The 18,496-nt window shown below is 40.2% G+C and overlaps 2 protein-coding genes across 2 annotated transcripts in view; one reads left to right on the forward strand and one right to left on the reverse strand.

The window, feature by feature from the left end:
- The window catches only part of mmp28 (matrix metallopeptidase 28), a 21,856-nt gene extending 16,927 nt beyond the window's left edge, over window positions 1–4,929 (forward strand). Inside the window, exon 8 of the mRNA XM_016232798.1 lies at window positions 4,426–4,929. Coding sequence (XP_016088284.1) covers window positions 4,426–4,826 — 401 coding nt within the window. The 3' untranslated portion in view covers window positions 4,827–4,929. The remainder of the gene's footprint in view (window positions 1–4,425) is intronic.
- Window positions 4,930–7,089: 2,160 nt separating this feature from the next.
- On the reverse strand, window positions 7,090–12,899 carry LOC107551307 (protein FAM124B). The gene is made up of 3 exons (XM_016232865.1): window positions 12,872–12,899; window positions 12,010–12,764; window positions 7,090–7,941 (listed from the first exon to the last, which is right to left on the reverse strand). The coding sequence occupies exons 1-3, from the start codon at window positions 12,885–12,887 to the stop codon at window positions 7,453–7,455; spliced, it is 1,260 nt and encodes a 419-aa protein (XP_016088351.1). The 5' UTR covers window positions 12,888–12,899; the 3' UTR covers window positions 7,090–7,452.
- Between the last annotated feature and the right edge of the window lie 5,597 nt (window positions 12,900–18,496).

Consider the following 18,496-nt stretch of genomic DNA (forward strand, 5'->3'; position numbering starts at 1 on the left):
TGCATCCAGTGGGGACATAATTACGGATTATAATGACTTATACTCAGGGCCGTTTCTAGGCATAGGCAAGCTAGGCGGTCGCCACCAGCTGAAGGGGCACCAATGAGAGCAGGTACTGGCACTTTTAGCAGGGTTGTGATAAAGAGTGGCACGGGCACCCTGAAATATGACTGCCGCCCCCACTGGATCCCCCATCAGCTCCAGGCATGACGAAGCAGATATCGTCCTCTTTTGGAAGACCAAACAAAGTAGTTTCGCTTTCACAACGAAACACACAGCGTCTTCAGAAGCACACAGACATGGCTTACACATAAGGGATACAGCAAAGCAATGCATCCTAAGGAGACAATAACACAAGAAGTGCTTAAAATACAGAGTATTGTCTAGAAGAATACAGGCTAGAACAGAAAGGAAAATAAGACAAGTAGAAAAAAAATCCAATTAACATCAGCAGGATGCAATGAAAACTTGTTTCCTCCATGGGATTAAAAATAAAAAAGTAATCTTTTATCTCACAGCTGTTTCCCATTTCAGACTTTTTTCTTGCAATTCTGAGTTTATATCTCACAATCCTGACATTGTTTTAGAATTGCGAGATACAATCTCAGTACTCAGTGAGATATAAACATGCAAGCATGCTGAGATGGTGAGTCTGAATAGTGAGATATAAATGGGAAATTGTGAGAAAAACATCAGCATTGTGAGATAAAGTTCAAATGACCTCTTTTTCTATTTTATATGGAAGCTTGTTTCTGCCCTGGAATTAAAAAAAGAAATGAAAAGATAATTGTGAATTTTCGCATACAATTCTGGATTTTTTTTTTCTTTCAGAATTGCTGGTTTACATTTTGCAGTTGCAAGTTAGGCTGCGTTTACACTGGCACAAAAAATCCGATCTTTCGCTCACATCTGACACAGATCGGAATTTGTTGCACACGTGTAAACACAAAAACCCGCACAAGAGCCGATTTTTTTGCATCTGATCTGAGCCACTTCCAAATGTGGATTTTAATCGGATACACATCTGATATCTGGACATCCGACCTACATCTAAACACACATATCCGATTCTCCACAGAACTCCCAATGCGAGGGCAACACATTTGCTCATAAAGATTTTTAATGACGTTTTAATGCCGGCGTGCTGTATGCAGTGTAAACACAAAAACCCGCACAAGAGCCGATTTTTTTGCATCTGATCTGAGCCACTTCCAAATGTGGATTTTAATCGGATACACATCTGATATCTGGACATCCGACCTACATCTAAACACACATATCCGATTCTCCACAGAACTCCCAGTGCGAGGGCAACACATTTGCTCATAAAGATTTTTAATGACGTTTTAATGCCGGCGTGCTGTATGCGCTCGCATTTTATTAAGATGGAAACTTTTTATAGGTAAGAAATTGCACATTCAGGAGCTGGTTTTCAACCCCCGCCCCGGGAATTTTGAAAATACAACAGCTAAAAGCTACATATATTTCTCAGCAATGAGGTGATAACTTAGCAGATTTTGTAATTAAACCGACAAGCTTGTTTGCAATGCTTCACAATCGCTCGCTCGCACGTGGGTGCATGCGCTCGTTCTCTCTCTCTCTCTCTGCTTAATTCGAATTCATTTCAATAAATATAATCTTTATGTCACTAAAGAATTCTACCTCTAACGAGCTGTGGATAAAATAGTCTAACAAATGAAAATTACCGTTATTTTCCAGTCTTTATCCGTTCAGTCAGATTTTGTGCTGCAAAACATCCATGACAGCCGTTGTCCAAGCTGGCAAATAATAATGGCCATTCGACGTGAATTATATAAATAATTTTAAAAGCACGGCCATTCAAAACCCGAGGGTCTACCATGTGCATAGTAAAGCGATCACTGCAGGCAATCCTTTTGGGTGGGAATTAACAGATTAACACAGATATCGGATACCAGCCGTGTCTAAAGTGAATGTAAACAGACGTGCCAAAAAATCGGATATGGTCAAAAGATCGGATCTGTGCATTAAGACTTGCTGTATAAACGCAGCCTTTTAGACTTTGTTTTGTTTGTATTACACAGTTCTGACATTTTTGTCAGATCTGTGGGATATAAACTCGCAATTACTAGTAAATCCAATTCTGAGGTGAAAAAAGTCAGCTCTCAGCTGTCATTTTCTTATAAATGCAAGTTTATATCTAAATACAATATATTTGTATACCACTCAATTCTGAAAAAAAGTCTGAATTTTGAGATAAAGAGTCACAATTACCTTTTATATTTTTTATTCAGAGTTGGAAATGGGCTTCCATAATTTTACTCCGAGAGTGAGAGAAAAAAAAACTATTTGCAAGATTTAAACTCACAATTCAGAGAAAAAAGTCTGAATTGTGAGATAAAAAGTTGCAATTAACTTGACCCTTTTAATTGATTTATTCCATGGCATTAACGGGCTTCCAATAGATACTGTTTCTTGTGTATAATCGGGGATTCTGATGTCTGGGTATGGTTTGGGAAGATCATCCCACCAGCATGAAACGGTGAACATGAGTGAGACTTTCTGTGATAGAACATATCAGAAAATGTAAAAATCCACTTTGATGTATTGTTTAAAATGAGTGTAAATTTCAGTACATTTGTGTATAATGTATAAGAGCTTGGTAACTCTTTAGAATACTTTAGAACACTTATTCACTATTAATTACAACTTTTCCCTCAATAAATTCCTAATTTGCTGCTTATTAATAATTAGTTAGGTAGTTTAGGTATTGGGTAGGATTAGGGATGTAGAATAAGGTCATGATGAATAAGGCATTAATATGTGCCTAATTACTACTAATAAATGGCTAATATTCTAGGAATATGCATGCTAATAAAAGAGAACTAATAAGCAACTAGTTAAGAGAACCTAAAATAAAGTGTTACCAAAAGTTTTTAGAATTTAAAGAAGTGGTTATTGTGGATGAGATACATCCGCTTTATATATGAAGAGCTGATGAGATGAGGGTACACAGTCAAATCAGGCATTTTCATCGTTTCTCTTAGATTGTTAATCATGTTGTTAATGTAGAGACAGACCCGTGAGCCCCAGCTGCTGTTAAGCTTCAAAATGGATTTAAACAAGTACCATAAAAGTAATCCATACACTTAGTGCTGTGTTACGATGTTTTGTGTGCGGAACAGGTCCAGATTTTGTTCACGGAAAATCTTCCTCTCTGCTTTAAGTAATATCCCCAAAAACCGTGTTTACATCCAGCTGAAAGCACACTCCGCATCAATGACGTATAAGGAGAAAATGACGTGGAGGCTGCACTTCACTGTGTGTAGAAATGCTTTCCCTACAAATACTACAGCGATTATCTGTCCCGTATTTCTGTCGACCGAACCAGTGATTCATCTTTTTTTTTTTTTAGCAGTTCTTTCTTTTCAGTGAATTGGCCAAATGGGTTTGTAAAATGGTGCCCTGTGTGCGTGTACTCTATGTGTGTGTGTGCGTGCATAAAGTTTGGACATACATAGAGCTGTGCAACAATATAGTTTACATCTCGTGATGATATAAAAAAATCACACAGCTGAGATTTGCTATAAAGTATATAATGTGAGTGTACTGTATATGTGCCAGAAAAGTTGGATGTACTCTAAACCCAACTTTTAATATATCGCAGGGCGATAATATAATTTACATTTTGCAATGATATAAAAAATCTAGTTGAATTTGCTGTATAGTATGTAACAAATGCCTGAGTGCACAGCATGTATTTGGGTAAAGTTGAACATACTTGCAACAGTTGTGTAATATGCTATTTATTAATTAATTATTAAAACCTGAGTGTGAGTGAAGGATGACAGAATTTCATAGTTTTTAGGTAAACCAATCAAAAACAAACACATAGTTTGATCATGTTTTTATTCAATATTTTGTATTTGGGGGGGATTTTATGGTACTAAATTATATTTATGGAATAGTTATGATCCATTTTTAGCACTTTTTGAGCATAGAAAATGACATTTCCAACTTAAACGGTCATAGATATTTAATGCCTTGGAGCACAGACTTATGTCTATCTCTTGGCAAGTTACGCTGGATTGAAAAAAAAGTTAATAAAGTAAAGCCCAAAAAAGTTATAGAAGTGTATTATTATGAAAAATGCACACAAACACTAATTTGAAATGTTATATGAAATATATATTTTCCAAAACATGTTTTACTCTAAAACTGGTAACCATTCGTTTCCAGTGCAGACATTTTGACTGTTTTTTTTTTTTCAAGACTATTTAACCTTTGTGAATCATGGCCAGGATTTTTTTGTTGTTGTTCACAAAGCAAGTTTTGTATGATTCCGATAAAGTTAAAAAAATGAAAAGTGAAATGTGAAAATGACCAACCAGCAGAGGGTTAAGCTGCATGTAGTCCACTCATCTCCATGCTGCTTTCTCCTGGCAGGACGGCGGATCTGGCGTTACTCGGGCTCTGATCTGGACCCTGGATTCCCCATGAAGAGCAGTGACCTGGGTTTGCCGAATCACCCTGACTGTGCCTTCTTCTACCAGCCGCTGGGACGCATGGTGCTCTTCAGAGGATCCCGATACTACGTCCTGAACCCGGAGTCTCTCAGCGTGGAGCCGTACTATCCTCGTGCCCTGCGGGACTGGAAGGGGCTTCCACGCGGACTCAACGGGGCCTTGACTCGACCGGACGGAAAGCTGTATTTCTTCAAAGAGCAGCAGCACTGGAGGTTTGATCCTGGAAAGGTGCGGATCACTGCGACTGGACGGTGGGCAGAGAAACTGCCGTGGATCGGCTGCCACACAAATCCATCACTACGGGATAATGAGCTACTCTGACCAGCAGAGGGAGACAAACGAGATGCACAATAACACACCACAGAAATATCGTGCTTACCGCAGCCTACAAATGTTTGGAAGCCCGTTTCCGCCACTGAATAAAAAATACAAAAAAGGTTATTGCGACTCTTTTTCTCAGAATTGCGTGATATAAACTCGCAATTGCGAGTTACAAAGTTATAATTTTGAGATATAAACACAATTCTGAGAAAAAGTCAAAATTGTGAGGGAAAAAATTCAGAATTGTGACTTTATATCTCGCAATTGTGACTTTATAACTCGCAATTGTGAGTTTATATCACACAATTCTGAGGAAAAAAAGTCAGAATTGGGAGATAAAAAAGTCGCAATAACCTTTTTTAAAAAATTTTATTCAGTGGCGGAAACGGGCTTCCATAACAAATGTAATGATGTTTAATGTGAGATGTTTTATGCGGTTAACAGGTAACATCATGACGTTGCATTTTTGCAAAAATTCCCAGTGTTAAGTGCATTTAAGCAGGTTACCAGAAAGACAGCGATCAGAAGTCCAAATATTTAGTCTAGCCAATTGAAATGATATATTTAGTAAAAAAAATGTGGGTTGATTACCAATACCAACATCTATCTCATATGAAATATTATCCCAATCATCTGCTTCAGTCGCCATCTTAGCTGTATTATATCCTCTAAATTGAGTCTAATGCTAGGAAAGTTACAAACATACTGGGCATGCCATTAAAGCCTTTGTTTGCACAGAACTGTAGAGCAAGGTTTACTATATTCATATTTTTTTAATGAAAATTATTATGTGATATTTTTGTTTTGGTTAATTTATTTAGAATGTTAACAAAAAAAAAGAATGTAAACAAAAAAAATAATATATTCTTGGAATTATACTTGGGCTAATTTATGCTTTAATAAAGCATATTACTGTTGACATAAGCATTGGCCATTTATTTTTCATTTAATACAGCATGCATCTAGAGATTTGCATTAATTAAAAAGACATTAAAATAAAAGTAATGCGTCACTGAACACATAAAGTGTTATTTTATTATAACTTGAGGCTTCAAGATTCAAAACTAATATAAACATGAATGTTTTCATCTCCAAAACTACATTTCAATGAACTCCGGTTCAGTGCTAAAATTCAGTTTTTTTTCTTCTTCTATTTATTGGAATGTGTGCAAAGGATTGTGGGTAGTTAAAGAAGTGAATGATACATTTTATGAATCATTCAAAATAAACTAAATGAAGGCTACCTTACAAAAATCCTCCAAATTGACAGAGGACTGATTTATTTCAAACATCCTTCTTCATATTACTACATAATTATTAAATTAGTTTATTACCAACCTATATGACATTAATTTACAAGTAATAACTGTACATACAAAGTACTATGTATTTAATACATTTCATAAAAATACATTGTCAAAATACTGAGACAGTCTCGGAAATTATGCTGAGTTGAAATTTTTAGTACTAATAATTTAGTGGAAATACAATAAACAGTTCTGAGACAAATACAGTGCTTTCTCAGTGGGCGCCTTGATATCAATTTGACATCAAATATTAGTCAAGATGTGATCAAGATGCTGTAACATTATTTCAAATTCAATTTTAAAGGCAATTTGTTCCAGTGTTAATTGAGTAAAAATAGGAAGTTAATCCCACGCTGAAATATGTTTGATGTTCAATTTACATCAAATCAAGTTTTTGATGTCAGTCTGATTTGCATATTTGATCTGTTTTTTGACATCAATTTTAGTGTCAATCTGATAGTTTTTCTTTATCAGTTGCCCACTGGTTGTGTCTGGAATAACATATAAATCTGCATAATTAGGGTTTATTAGTTTCATCACTACACTCATTTGCCTTCGCACAGTGCTTGTTTACAATGTACACATATGAATCATTTGGCTCATGCTACACTGTAAGAAGATGTGTGTTCAGAATACAGTACTTGCATTACTTCTACGATTTCTGCAGGTGTGCAGGAGAAATACTTTAAAGAGTATGAAGACAGCCTGCCAGAACATTCATTTCTCAATGTGTTGTGATTAAACTGTCATCATCAGACAACACCAATGTCACTAAAAGTTCATTTGCGTGTCTCATTCTGACGGCACCCATTCACTGCAGAGCATCCATGGCTGAGACACTGATGCAATGACACATTTCTCCAAATCTGATGAAGAAACAAACTCATCTACATCTCGGATGGCCTGAGAGAGAGAGTATATGTTAAGCAAATTTTCATTTTTGGATGAACTAATCCCATAAAGCTGAAGGGGACCAATTGTAATTCTGAAATTAGCTACACAATCCTTAATTCGCTGAAATTGTTAGTTTGATCATAGAATTTGTATTGAAAAAGCTATATTAAAATGCAAGATAGAGGCATTTTCATTTTATTCTGAACCCCTAAAATGCAATTAGGGAATTATATGAATTGATCATTTATTAAGATTGTGTAATTAATGATGTGAGTGGACGGTCATGTATGAAAGCGACAGTATTGCTGTTTGATTCCCAGGGAATCCTTGAATTGATGCAATGTGAATGCACTGTGAGCGGCTTTGCCAAATGCATTCACGTAAATGTGTGCTGCCTGCTTTTCCAACTGCATAAGAATGAAGAGTCAGATGAAGAACTCATCTACTTGTGTCTCTGCTGGGACACTCTTCACGCTCTCGTCAGCCTCATCCAGGCCGTGTGTCAGGTCTCTAGACAGAGTCAGCAGAGCAGACGCTCCTAAAGTGGCGTGCGGCTTCACAGCACAACCCGTGTCCACATTGGTCTCCGGCTCCTCTTCTTCCAGCCGGAGGCGGGATAGGGAGGTTTCGGAGGTTATCGCCGGCTCGTACCAGTTGACTGACAGGCCTGCGGGGCTGCTGCGCTGGGACGAGTAACAGGAGCTTCCCGGAGGAGAGCTGCGGGTGCCGTCTGATCCGGCGCTCTCTCTGCCTGACCTCACGCACAGCAGTGCCTGCTCCTTCAGATGGGACGTCCTCCTGCAGGGAGCTGTGGAAGGGGGTCTGGCAGCCCCACAGCTCCTCAGCAGCATCCTGGGACAGCTCAGAGGAAACGCAGACCTCAGGAAGCCTTGGGCTTCTGTTGGAGCTTTAACCTGCGGAGAAAGCCACGCTTTATCAGGTCAACAGTCATTTAGAAAACTGCAGTTTAACCCTCATAATGCATTCCAAATCTGTATAGTATTTGAGCATTCTGGGTCCATTTGGACCTGATGAATCATTATTTTATAAAACATTTTCAACTAAAACTATATTGCATCTGATAAGGAACTTATCATTAATAAGTTGTGAATGTTACCATGTTATGACAGCATGAAGTTGACACAGTTATGACAGGGGAAGTCGTGGCCTAATGGTTAGAGAGTCGGACTCATAACCCAAAGGTTGTGGGTTCGAGTCTCGTACCGGCAGGGATTGTAGGGGGGGGGGGGGAATGTACAACGCTCTCTCCCCCCTTCAATACCACGACTGAGCAAGGCACCGAACCCCCAACTGCTCCCTGGGCGCCGCAGCATAAATGGCTGCCCAGTGCTCCGTGTGTGTGTTCACTGCTGTGTGTGTGCACTTTGGATGGGTCACCATACTTGGCCACATGTCATGTCACTTCACTTCACATTATTCTACCTGAATTTGTAGCAGATGCATTTAAGAAAATTATATCAAAATGTGTGCTAGAAAGCACAAAAACACAAGTGTTAAAGCAAAAAAGTCCCCATCAAGACTCCCACAGTATGCAGTGATGATCAGTCACTTTCAGAAAAATTATTTAATTATTTTATTCAGTTTCAGGTTTTCTTTGATTTATTTGGAAGCTTGCATGCATTAAATAAATATAATAAAATAACATTTAAAATTGCAATTCTGGGAAAGAAATTCTAAATTGTAAGATGTAAACTCGCAATTGCAAAAAAAGGTCATAATTTTAATATGTGGGCTTCCATAACTTTGTTTCTCTTTACACTCTAAAAAATGCTGGGTTAAATACAACCCAGTGCTGGGTAAAATAGGGACAAACCCAGCAATTGGGTTGTTTTGGCCCAGCGGTTTAAATGTTTAACCCAACCTTCTGGGTAGTAACCCAACCGCTGGGTCAAAACAACCCAATTGCTGGGTTTGTCCCTATTTTACCCAGCACTGGGTTGTATTTAACCCAGCATTTTTTAGAGTGTACTTTAAAAATATATAGTATAAAAGAGACAAATACACATTACGGCCTCCAGCTCATGCTAATGCCTACAGCCAGTGACGATATTCACATTAACATCTTCACATTCACACTAGCTCTCATGTTGTAGTTAACAAATAACAATCTGCTCAAATGAACTCTTGATGAATATTTAAGAGACGCTGCATATGTCTGTTGAATGCAGTTGAACTGCTATTAGATGCAGGATCTGGGGAAACATTCTGTGGATCGTTCTCAGATTGCAGCAGTGTATAGTCATGTGGTGGAAAAGATGCTGTCAGCTCCTCCAAAAACATGTTCATTCCCATCTGGAGGTCCAACACAGAGACATCAAGGCTGTGGTAATAAGATCATTAGATCATAAAGCCTCCATCTCATCATTACAGTTTTGTAACTGTAACATTATAACTGATGAATTTTTGCAACTGTTATTTTCCTGTTTTTTTTTTTCTTCTGTGAAGCTGTAAAGCGCTGTAGAAATAAAGGTGACTCAACTTATCTAATATGTAAAAGTTCAACCACGAGGAAAACAGAATTTGCTTTAAAGGGCACCTATTATGAAAAATTCACTTTTGGACATAAATGTGTGTTGGCAGTGTGTGTACACAACCACCCTATAATGATAAAAATCCACCCACTCCTTTTTTTTAATCCCCATAAATCATAAGCAGTGTCTCCCAACTACCTGTTTTCCGACTTGGTGCTAATGTGACGTCACATTAGCCACAGGCCCCGCCCACGAATGTTGACAGACACTGCCGTTTTAACATAGAACCGCCCTAAACGAGTTCACAGCGAGTTGTACAGAGTGTTTATTTGCAAAGGCTAGCACACGTATGGCTGGAGCTTGAGCTCTTGAAGCTCCGCCCTCTTCTCCGGGAGCACCAGCTCATTTGCATTTAAAGGGAAAGACGAAAACGGTGCATTTTGGCTCGTACCCTAAAAGTGGCAATTTTAACAAGCTATAAAAAATGATCTGTAAGGTATTTAGAGCTAAAACTTCACATACACACTCTGGGGACATCAGAGACATATTTTACATCTTGTAAAAAGGGGCATAATAGGTCACCTTTAAACAATATTATATAATATTATATAAACCATTTGCTTTGGACAATGGGAGACCAATTTATACTACATTCATGGAAAATGGCTTAAAACATATGAAACGCAGTCATATTCTGAGGATATTTTTCCAGCGTATTCAGGGTTTCTGCTGCTTTTGTGAAGGTAAAGTAAGACTATTAAAGACCTTTTAAAGACCAATTAAAGAAAATTCATCATAATAAAATCATAAACTCAAACTTTCGATCAATTTCTCAGACTCATATCTTCCTTTTGCACCTCAAGTAAATGCATGTTAATAAAAGGATGTTTAGATATTTATATTGCAAAACAAGACACAAATACTGAGTAAGATATCCTTTTTTGCAATTCGTGCAACTTTTAATGTTACGACTGCATGACTTTAAGACGTCCTGCTCCAATTTAAGAGCTTTTTAAGGCCTTAGTTTGTGGAAGGGTGACTTGAAAGGTCTTTTTAATAAGACCTTTTTAAGAAAAAATTAAAGATAATTTAAGAAAAATAAATGGAAGGGGAGACAAATAAATGCATCAAAATGAAGTGAGTTTATGATTTTAACATGTATCTGCCAAAAGGGACAGAAAAATGACATTTTCAAAGAGAAAACAAGTTTATTTCTCTGACTCCAGGTGTTTTTTTTGTTTTAAGCATAAACTGAATTTTGTTCATTTTTGCTGAAAACAAGACGTCATTATCTTTATTTTGCATCTCAACTAATTGTATCTAGATTTAAGGATGTTTAGATATCTGTACTGGAAAACAAGACAAAAATAATGAGGGAGATATTCTTTTTTTTTTTTTTTTGTAATGCATGCAACATTTGATGCCGTGACTTCCTGATCGTATAAGGCCTTAATTTGTGAAAGGGTGGAATCGACACTTTAAGGGGAGACGCTGCAGGCAAAAACTGTTTTTTCATGCACCTGTCAAGTTTGAGATTTTGGGCTTTTTAGTTTTTCATAAAGTGTTTTTTCAGACTAGTGGAAAGAAAACATCCAAAAGACACTGTTAAGTGTTTCTTTTATAGCACTTTATCTATTTGTGTCAATAGATTTCAGTAACAATACATATTTTTATGTACGTTTTCTCAAAATGAGTTTTTTCTCCTACATTGAGCCATAAATCTCCACTTCAGTAGCACTTACACACCAGACTTTACATTTTTATATCCTGAAGGTTTTTACAGAGGGATTTGTTCATATATAATTTGTTTGATTATATACAACATTTTATCCTCCCAAAATTGTGAAAATATAGTGTATTTTTCAGTCCGTTCTAAGCATTTTATGAATTATGGAGTGACAAAAATGAGATGTCCAGAATTCCCTCTGCAAAAACTTTTGACTCTAATATGTCAAAAAAATTAAACAAGAATTTTGAAACTGACATCATCCAGTGTTTCGATTTTTGTACTAGATATTTATGGAAATTAGCGCATATTTAATTAAATAATGACTCATTTGCATATTTAAAGCTAACATTTTAGAAAACTTGTAAGACAAAAAATGTTTGCAATTATCAATGTAATCAATCAGCTGGGTTAGTAAGGCGATAACTATTAGTTATTTTTTTTACCCTATTCACCTGCAGTGTCTCGCTTTTAAGACACAAAGAAATTCCTCAACATGAAGTGAGCTTATGAATAAAACAAGAACAAATGTCAGTGAGTAGGGTCAGAAAAATTACAAAAACACTGAGGAAGATTGCATTTTTGCAGTGCATGCAACATTTAATGCAATGACTCTACAAAGACTTTCTGCTCTGATTTCAGACCTTTTTAAGGTCTTCATTTGTGAACATGTGAATTAAGACTTTTTAAGACCTGCAGAAACCCTACTATGACTGTACGCTAAAAGTGCACACAGAAACCAGAGCATGTTTCCGGTGACCTACTTGGAAGAGGATCTTGTTGCCGTCCAGGTCTTCGGTGTGCCATCGGCTGGCGCTGATGGGCGAGCAGGTGTTGGGCAGTAAGGGCACGAGCTGCCCGATCTCCTCCACCCTGAACTGCAGCACGGCGGAGTAACACGGCTCCACCCGCACCCCGGGTGTGAGCTGCTTGATGGCCAGCTGCAGACTGAACCCGGCTTCTGTGAGCAGTGTGAACCAGCAGAAGCCCGTCTTCTGCTCCTCAACCCTCCTCTGCAGAACCGTCTCATATAAACGCACGGTGTCCTCGAAGTTATCATAGGTGCTGTGTAAAGTCACCCGCACCACCTCCGCTCCGTAGTGCACCGGCCGGACGCCCCACACCGGCATCCCCGCGCCCAGGCTGTAGAAGTCCCGGCTGGGCAGGAGATAAGGCCTCAGTAGGGCACTAGCCTGAACGCCGGGCTCTGCAGCACCGCAGCTCTCCGTATGGTGATACTGCCACGGCGGACACTGCAGGAAGTCCAGCACTCGGAGAATACGCTCCTCTCCGTAGGACTCGTGTAAGAATATGGTGACAGCGTGTGAGGGGCGTCCGGCCGCGGGGCGCTGGGCATGAACGGGACAGGCCCGCTCGGACACGTGGAAGAGGCGCAGGCCGGGACAAACCCGCTTGAGCAGGCGGTCCAGAGTGTGCTGGAGGAGCAGAGACGCGCCGGGGTCGGTCAGCAGGTGCACGGTGAGCAGAAGCTCCTGACCCGGGACGGATGAGAGGGCCGCTGGACAAAGGGCAGAGGAATTGACACAAACAGAGCAGTGAGGAGAAATCAAATCACAAGCCTGGCTGTTGATGTGATAGTAAATGACATAATGAAAATGGACTTACTGCTACTGCAGGACATTTTACTGCAGTCAGATCTAAAGAAAAGAAAGAAAGAAAAACACTTGTAATGGGTGCAATGCTGTTCAAATGATATCCATCTATCACCAAATAACAAATAAGTTCTTTATAAATAATACAGTGAGAGAGGTATTGGATTTCAAACGGAAAACTCTTCAAATGGAAAAAGAATCCGTGATTCATTCTTTTTTTAGTGTTTATATTCAAGAACACATTGGATGGACGTCTCTAACTTCATTTCTAGAATGTTTTGAATAGTAATACAAATTGAACTGTATGATGATTTTTCCCCCTTCTTTTTTTTGAACAAGATACTATTCATTCAAAAAGTACTACTTGTTTTTATTTTTCATGGGGGGAAAACCACATTCTAAGCAAAGCCAAATTGTGAACAATTTATAAATGAAGTTAAAAATATGCTTTTGACAATATAAAAAAAAATTAAAAATACTTAGGAGACACTATGTTACTTTAATTTGGACACCTGTAAAACATGTCATCCACTTCATGTCTGAATGGGACGTGCACAGGAATACATTAAGCATGGTGAGGAGACGCCGTGCCTATTTCCCCTTGTAAGGGAACCATGGTTACATTAATAACCTGAGATGTTCCCTTTCGAACAGGAACTCGCACTGCATCCTTCAGAGCAGTACTTCGCAAACTTGTCCTGGGGACCCCCATCCACTGCATATTTTGTATATCTCCCTCATCTAACACACCTGATTAAACTCATCTGCTCATTGGTAGAGTCTGCAAGACTTGGGTGTGGCCTATGAGGGATGCATACAAAATGTGCAGCAGTTGTGGGTCCCCAGGACAGATTTTAGAAGCACTGCTCTAGAGGACACTATGGGAAACAAATAACCACTACACCATGCTGAAGGGATGAGTGCCTGACAATAAAGTCAAAGGCTGTATCCAAAATCACCCCCTATACCCTCATTTACTTTTCCCTACATTAGGCCACTAATACAATTCACTTGAATGAGTGAATGAAAACAAGTGAGTGAATTCAGACACTGAGTGCACCGGAAGGACTGCCGCTTTTGCATAGTTTGTGTTTGCCGTTTAATCATTTGAAACTGGCAAACTAGCAGCTCAGGTAATAAGATGAAAGAATTTATCTTAAACTCTGTCATGGAAATTATGTATAAACCCTAGTTGTAATAATCAATTTACAATGCATTTATTCCTGTGTTGTATTACACTGCATTATGCCGTGGACGAGCGCTTTGTAAAATGAATGGATGGATGATTCAGTTTCGGGCACCCTCTTCTGGTGAGACGGGGAAATTCATTCGGTGTGCGACTCTCACAGTGCATTATGGGTATTCTCTAGCCCTTGAGCGTGCACCGGTTGTACACTCGTTTTTGCAGTGCGTTGTGGGATCGAATAAATGCCCTCGAGAACATCCACTATGGTTTCGGACACCACTACAAATAGTGCCCGACTTAAGGGTATAGGGGGCGATTTTGGATACAGTCAAAGACTCTTTATTACGCCCCGTGTCTAGGGAACAAAAGGGGGATAATGGAGATAGGATTGGTGATGGATTCCCAAACAAATTAAAGAAGAAATCACTCCGGTCGGGGGACCAAACAAGCATGCCATTCACATAAACAACATACTGTTAGGTTTATTGTACACTGCATTATGCCGTGGACGAGCGCTTTGTAAAATGAATGGATGGATGATTCAGTTTCGGGCACCCTCTTCTGGTGAGACGGGGAAATTCATTCGGTGTGCGACTCTCACAGTGCATTATGGGTATTCTCTAGCCCTTGAGCGTGCACCGGTTGTACACTCGTTTTTGCAGTGCGTTGTGGGATCGAATAAGTGCCCTCGAGAACATCCACTATGGTTTCGGACACCACTACAAATAGTGCCCGACTTAAGGGTATAGGGGGCGATTTTGGATACAGTCAAAAACTCTTTATTACGCCCCGTGTCTAGGGAACAAAAGGGGGATAATGGAGATAGGATTGGTGATGGATTCCCAAACAAATTAAAGAAGAAATCACTCCGGTCGGGGGACCAAACAAGCATGCCATTCACGTAAACAACATACTGTTAGGTTTATTGAAGATCATAAGTGAAACATGAAGAGCATCCCTTCGGGGTAGGCACAGGCCAACATAACAAACAAAAAAGGGGTCTAGAACAACAAAAAAAGAGAAATTAAATAACCTAATTAATTTATCAAATAAAAATACAGCTGGCTTACCTAACTTCCTAACCAAAAACAAAACCCAAACAGTTTCACAATGAAAAAGGGCAGGACACCCCTACGCTCTGTTTCACAAAATGAGAAGTTCTCGTCCCAACAGCGGGTGTTAAACATTAGATTGGCTGCCGGCCGGAGGAGGAATCCAGGAGTCCTGAACCCATTCGTGTTCGCACCAACAATGAGCTCCCCGACTGCTGGCAAGCAGTGTTCTTAAAAGACTCCGCCTTAATAGAGCGACCAATTATGCGCCGTCACCACAGCATCATGCAACCTATGAGAGAGCAGGCCAAAGAGGAGAGCAAGAGGGAAAGAAAGAAACAGAGCAATACAATGCAACAAAAATATTTACCTAAAAGAAACGGTCGTAACACTCTTAATGCCTTAGTCCCTCAGGTACGCACCTGCACCTGAACCTGTATGTAGCCTGAGTTACATACTTATCAGGGCCAAGTCAAAAAGAAGCTCAGCCCACAGGCAAAGCTCAAGGGTTCCGTGTTCTGGAGAGCACCTTTAAAGGGATATCGACACTGACTGCTATGTCCGATGCTCGGGACAGCTTCGCAAGATGGCTCACAGAGAGCCTAAAGACTCAGAGCTGTTACCCAGATGGGGCTCCAGGAAGCTGAAGCATTAGCAGAATGACTCTCTAAAATGAGGGGTGGCCTAGCAACGTTCCCAATTTAAAGGCAATAGTCAGGGAGGCTCACATACAGCTTAGCAATCTAGCCCCTAACTGAGCTCAAAGGACAGAGGCCTCAGCAAGAGTAAGACAACTCTTAAATTGCTTATTAACCAGGTGGGGCATAGGAGAGCAGAGGCCTCAGTGGGATGACTCTCTGTAGCGAGAGGAGAACTAACAATACCCTAAACAAGGAAGACCGAGAAGACTTGCAAAGAGCCTGCAACTGAGGACCATTTGGGGGGGACTGGGAAGTGGAGCCTTCAGCAGGACAACTCTCTGTAGTGAGACAAGGTCTAACTAAAGACAGTAGGCTAAGTAGTCTCACAGAGAGCCTAACAATTTCACTATACTAAAAAAAAAATAAACATTTGATCAGGAGGCTCAAAGAGAGCCATACAACTTGGATCTAATCGGAGCTCAGGGGCCTAGAACACAAAGGAGACCTAGCGACACAGCCCATTGGGCGAGCCCCAGGAACAGAGGTCCCCCCCCAAAAATAACTCTTAACTGAAAGGAGGCCTAGCTACATTCGAGGTAAGTTTCAAAACCCCAACGCTACACTCACAATCAAACTCCTCTGTTGAACCAATCAGAAAGGTCAATTAGACCATCAAATACTGCCTAAATCATCATAGATAAGACATGTTGGAAGCTTTTAAACGCGTGCCCCACCCTACCTCAGCTGAGTGTGTTTACTCAGGATCACTTCCCTTAAGTCTCCTGGCATCGCATCTCCTCTGCTCTCTACTCCTCGAAGAATGTAGGGGCACGAATGGCAACACTCTCCTTCTGGGCCTGTCTTTGGTCCTCAACCCCTAGAGCAGAGGTGTCCAAATTTGTTTAATTGGAGCCGAAGCTGAACTCTGCAGCATAGTGGCCCTTCAGAAGAGGGATTGGACACCGTCACCCTAGAGATTCGGGGCGCAGACCAGGCGGGGTATAAAGGTTGGAGTATTATGTCTCGACAGAAAACACTCGTCCAATCTACCGCAAACAATCTCACGTTTCTCATGCCTTCAAGGTAGATCTAATCTGTCTGTGGCGTGGTACATAACATCAAGTGACTCCTCGTACGCATGGCAGGCAGGCTGTGAAGACCCAGCAATAACTTTGTCCTCAACAGCCACATCCCACTATTCTTGGCTTTAGGTCAGAAGCCTGCTAGCTGCTGTATCAGACAATGTACATCCTCATCCAACAGTGCATCCTCATTACCCACAGAAGAATGAGAAAGGTCCATTTGTCCTCTCTCAATCTCTTCTGCGAGCTCCACCATGACTTCAGATTCCTACTCACCTCAGCCGCTGCAGGACCTGATCCACAAGCTGAGGATGGCTGTCCCAATTCTCTTGACAAAGGGGACCAACAAGAAGGGCGCTTCTTTAAAGAAAAACATCGTAATGCATGCATTCAGCCTCCTTGAGGACTGAGCATGCATTTGTCTCACCCATGCACTGATGAACACTTCCTGAAAGACTTAGCACTAGTGCTATCCATAGCTGCTTGCCTAGACACACCACAAACCAACGGCTCCTGAAGACAAAGAGGATGATGTGTTCTACAGGTGCCCCTTTATACTCCCGGTTGCACTAGTAGGAACATCATAGGCTGTCACCCACCAACATTAAGTTCATTGTCGTATTTAGACATTGGTCATGCAGGAGGCATTCCCCATTGTGTCCTTTAGAGGGCACAGTGCAAGGTCCTATTTGAAAGGGAACAAACCTTGTTGGCTCTTTTGTGTCAAGCGCACATGTTTGAGCTGTCATTTACCATATCTATTGTGCTTTATGTATGTACATTGCTCAGTGCTTGTATGTCAATAAAAATAATTACAAAACAGTTTAAAGTTCAGTTGAGTTCAAGTTCAAGTTGAGCTTTATTGTCATTCCGCTGCATGTGTGGACATACAGTGGAATGAAATGCCGTGTCTCGCAGGACCACGGTTACACATAACCTAAGACAGACTATACAAGTACTTTACCAAACCTTGTTGGCTCTTTTGTGTCAAGCGCACATGTTTGAGCTGTCATTTACCATATCTATTGTGCTTTATGTATGTACATTGCTCAGTGCTTGTATGTCAATAAAAATAATTACAACTTAAAAACAGTTGAAAGTTCAGTTGAGTTCAAGTTCAAGTTGAGCTTTATTGTCATTCCGCTGCATGTGTGGACATACAGTGGAATGAAATGCTGTGTCTCGCAGGACCACGGTTACACATAACCTAAGACAGACTATACAAGTACTTTACATAATAACTGTGCATGATATTGTGCAAAAGAAGTATTTAAGGTTAAGAAGCAAGTAATGCAGTATGATTTGTGGTGCATTCACAAGTAAATATTTGTGTTATCTTATTAAGTCCTTGTAACATGGAGTGTTTATAAGAAGGTGTCTGGTGCATATAGAGAGAAAATAGTGTTTTTCTACAGGTGGTTTGTCCAGCCCACTCACCTGTGTGTAGCACACTCAGAATTGCACAATGTTCTTGAGGTTTTCAACAGTTTTCATGTGGTGCATGTCGTGTGGTGGGATGGGGAGAGAGAGGATCCTGGTTTCAGGAGGTAGGGTTGTGGATGAGGTTTCAGAGGGGGGTGAGGTGACTGGAATTGAGGGCTCTCACAGCCTGGGGGAAAGAGCTGTTGAGCAGTCTTGCAGAGTGGGCCCTGATGCTCCAGTACCGTCTTCCTGATG

This window comes from Sinocyclocheilus grahami, unplaced genomic scaffold, assembly GCF_001515645.1.
Source record: "Sinocyclocheilus grahami isolate Dianchi unplaced genomic scaffold, SAMN03320097.WGS_v1.1 scaffold419.1, whole genome shotgun sequence".
In the NCBI taxonomy this organism is placed as follows: domain Eukaryota; kingdom Metazoa; phylum Chordata; class Actinopteri; order Cypriniformes; family Cyprinidae; genus Sinocyclocheilus; species Sinocyclocheilus grahami.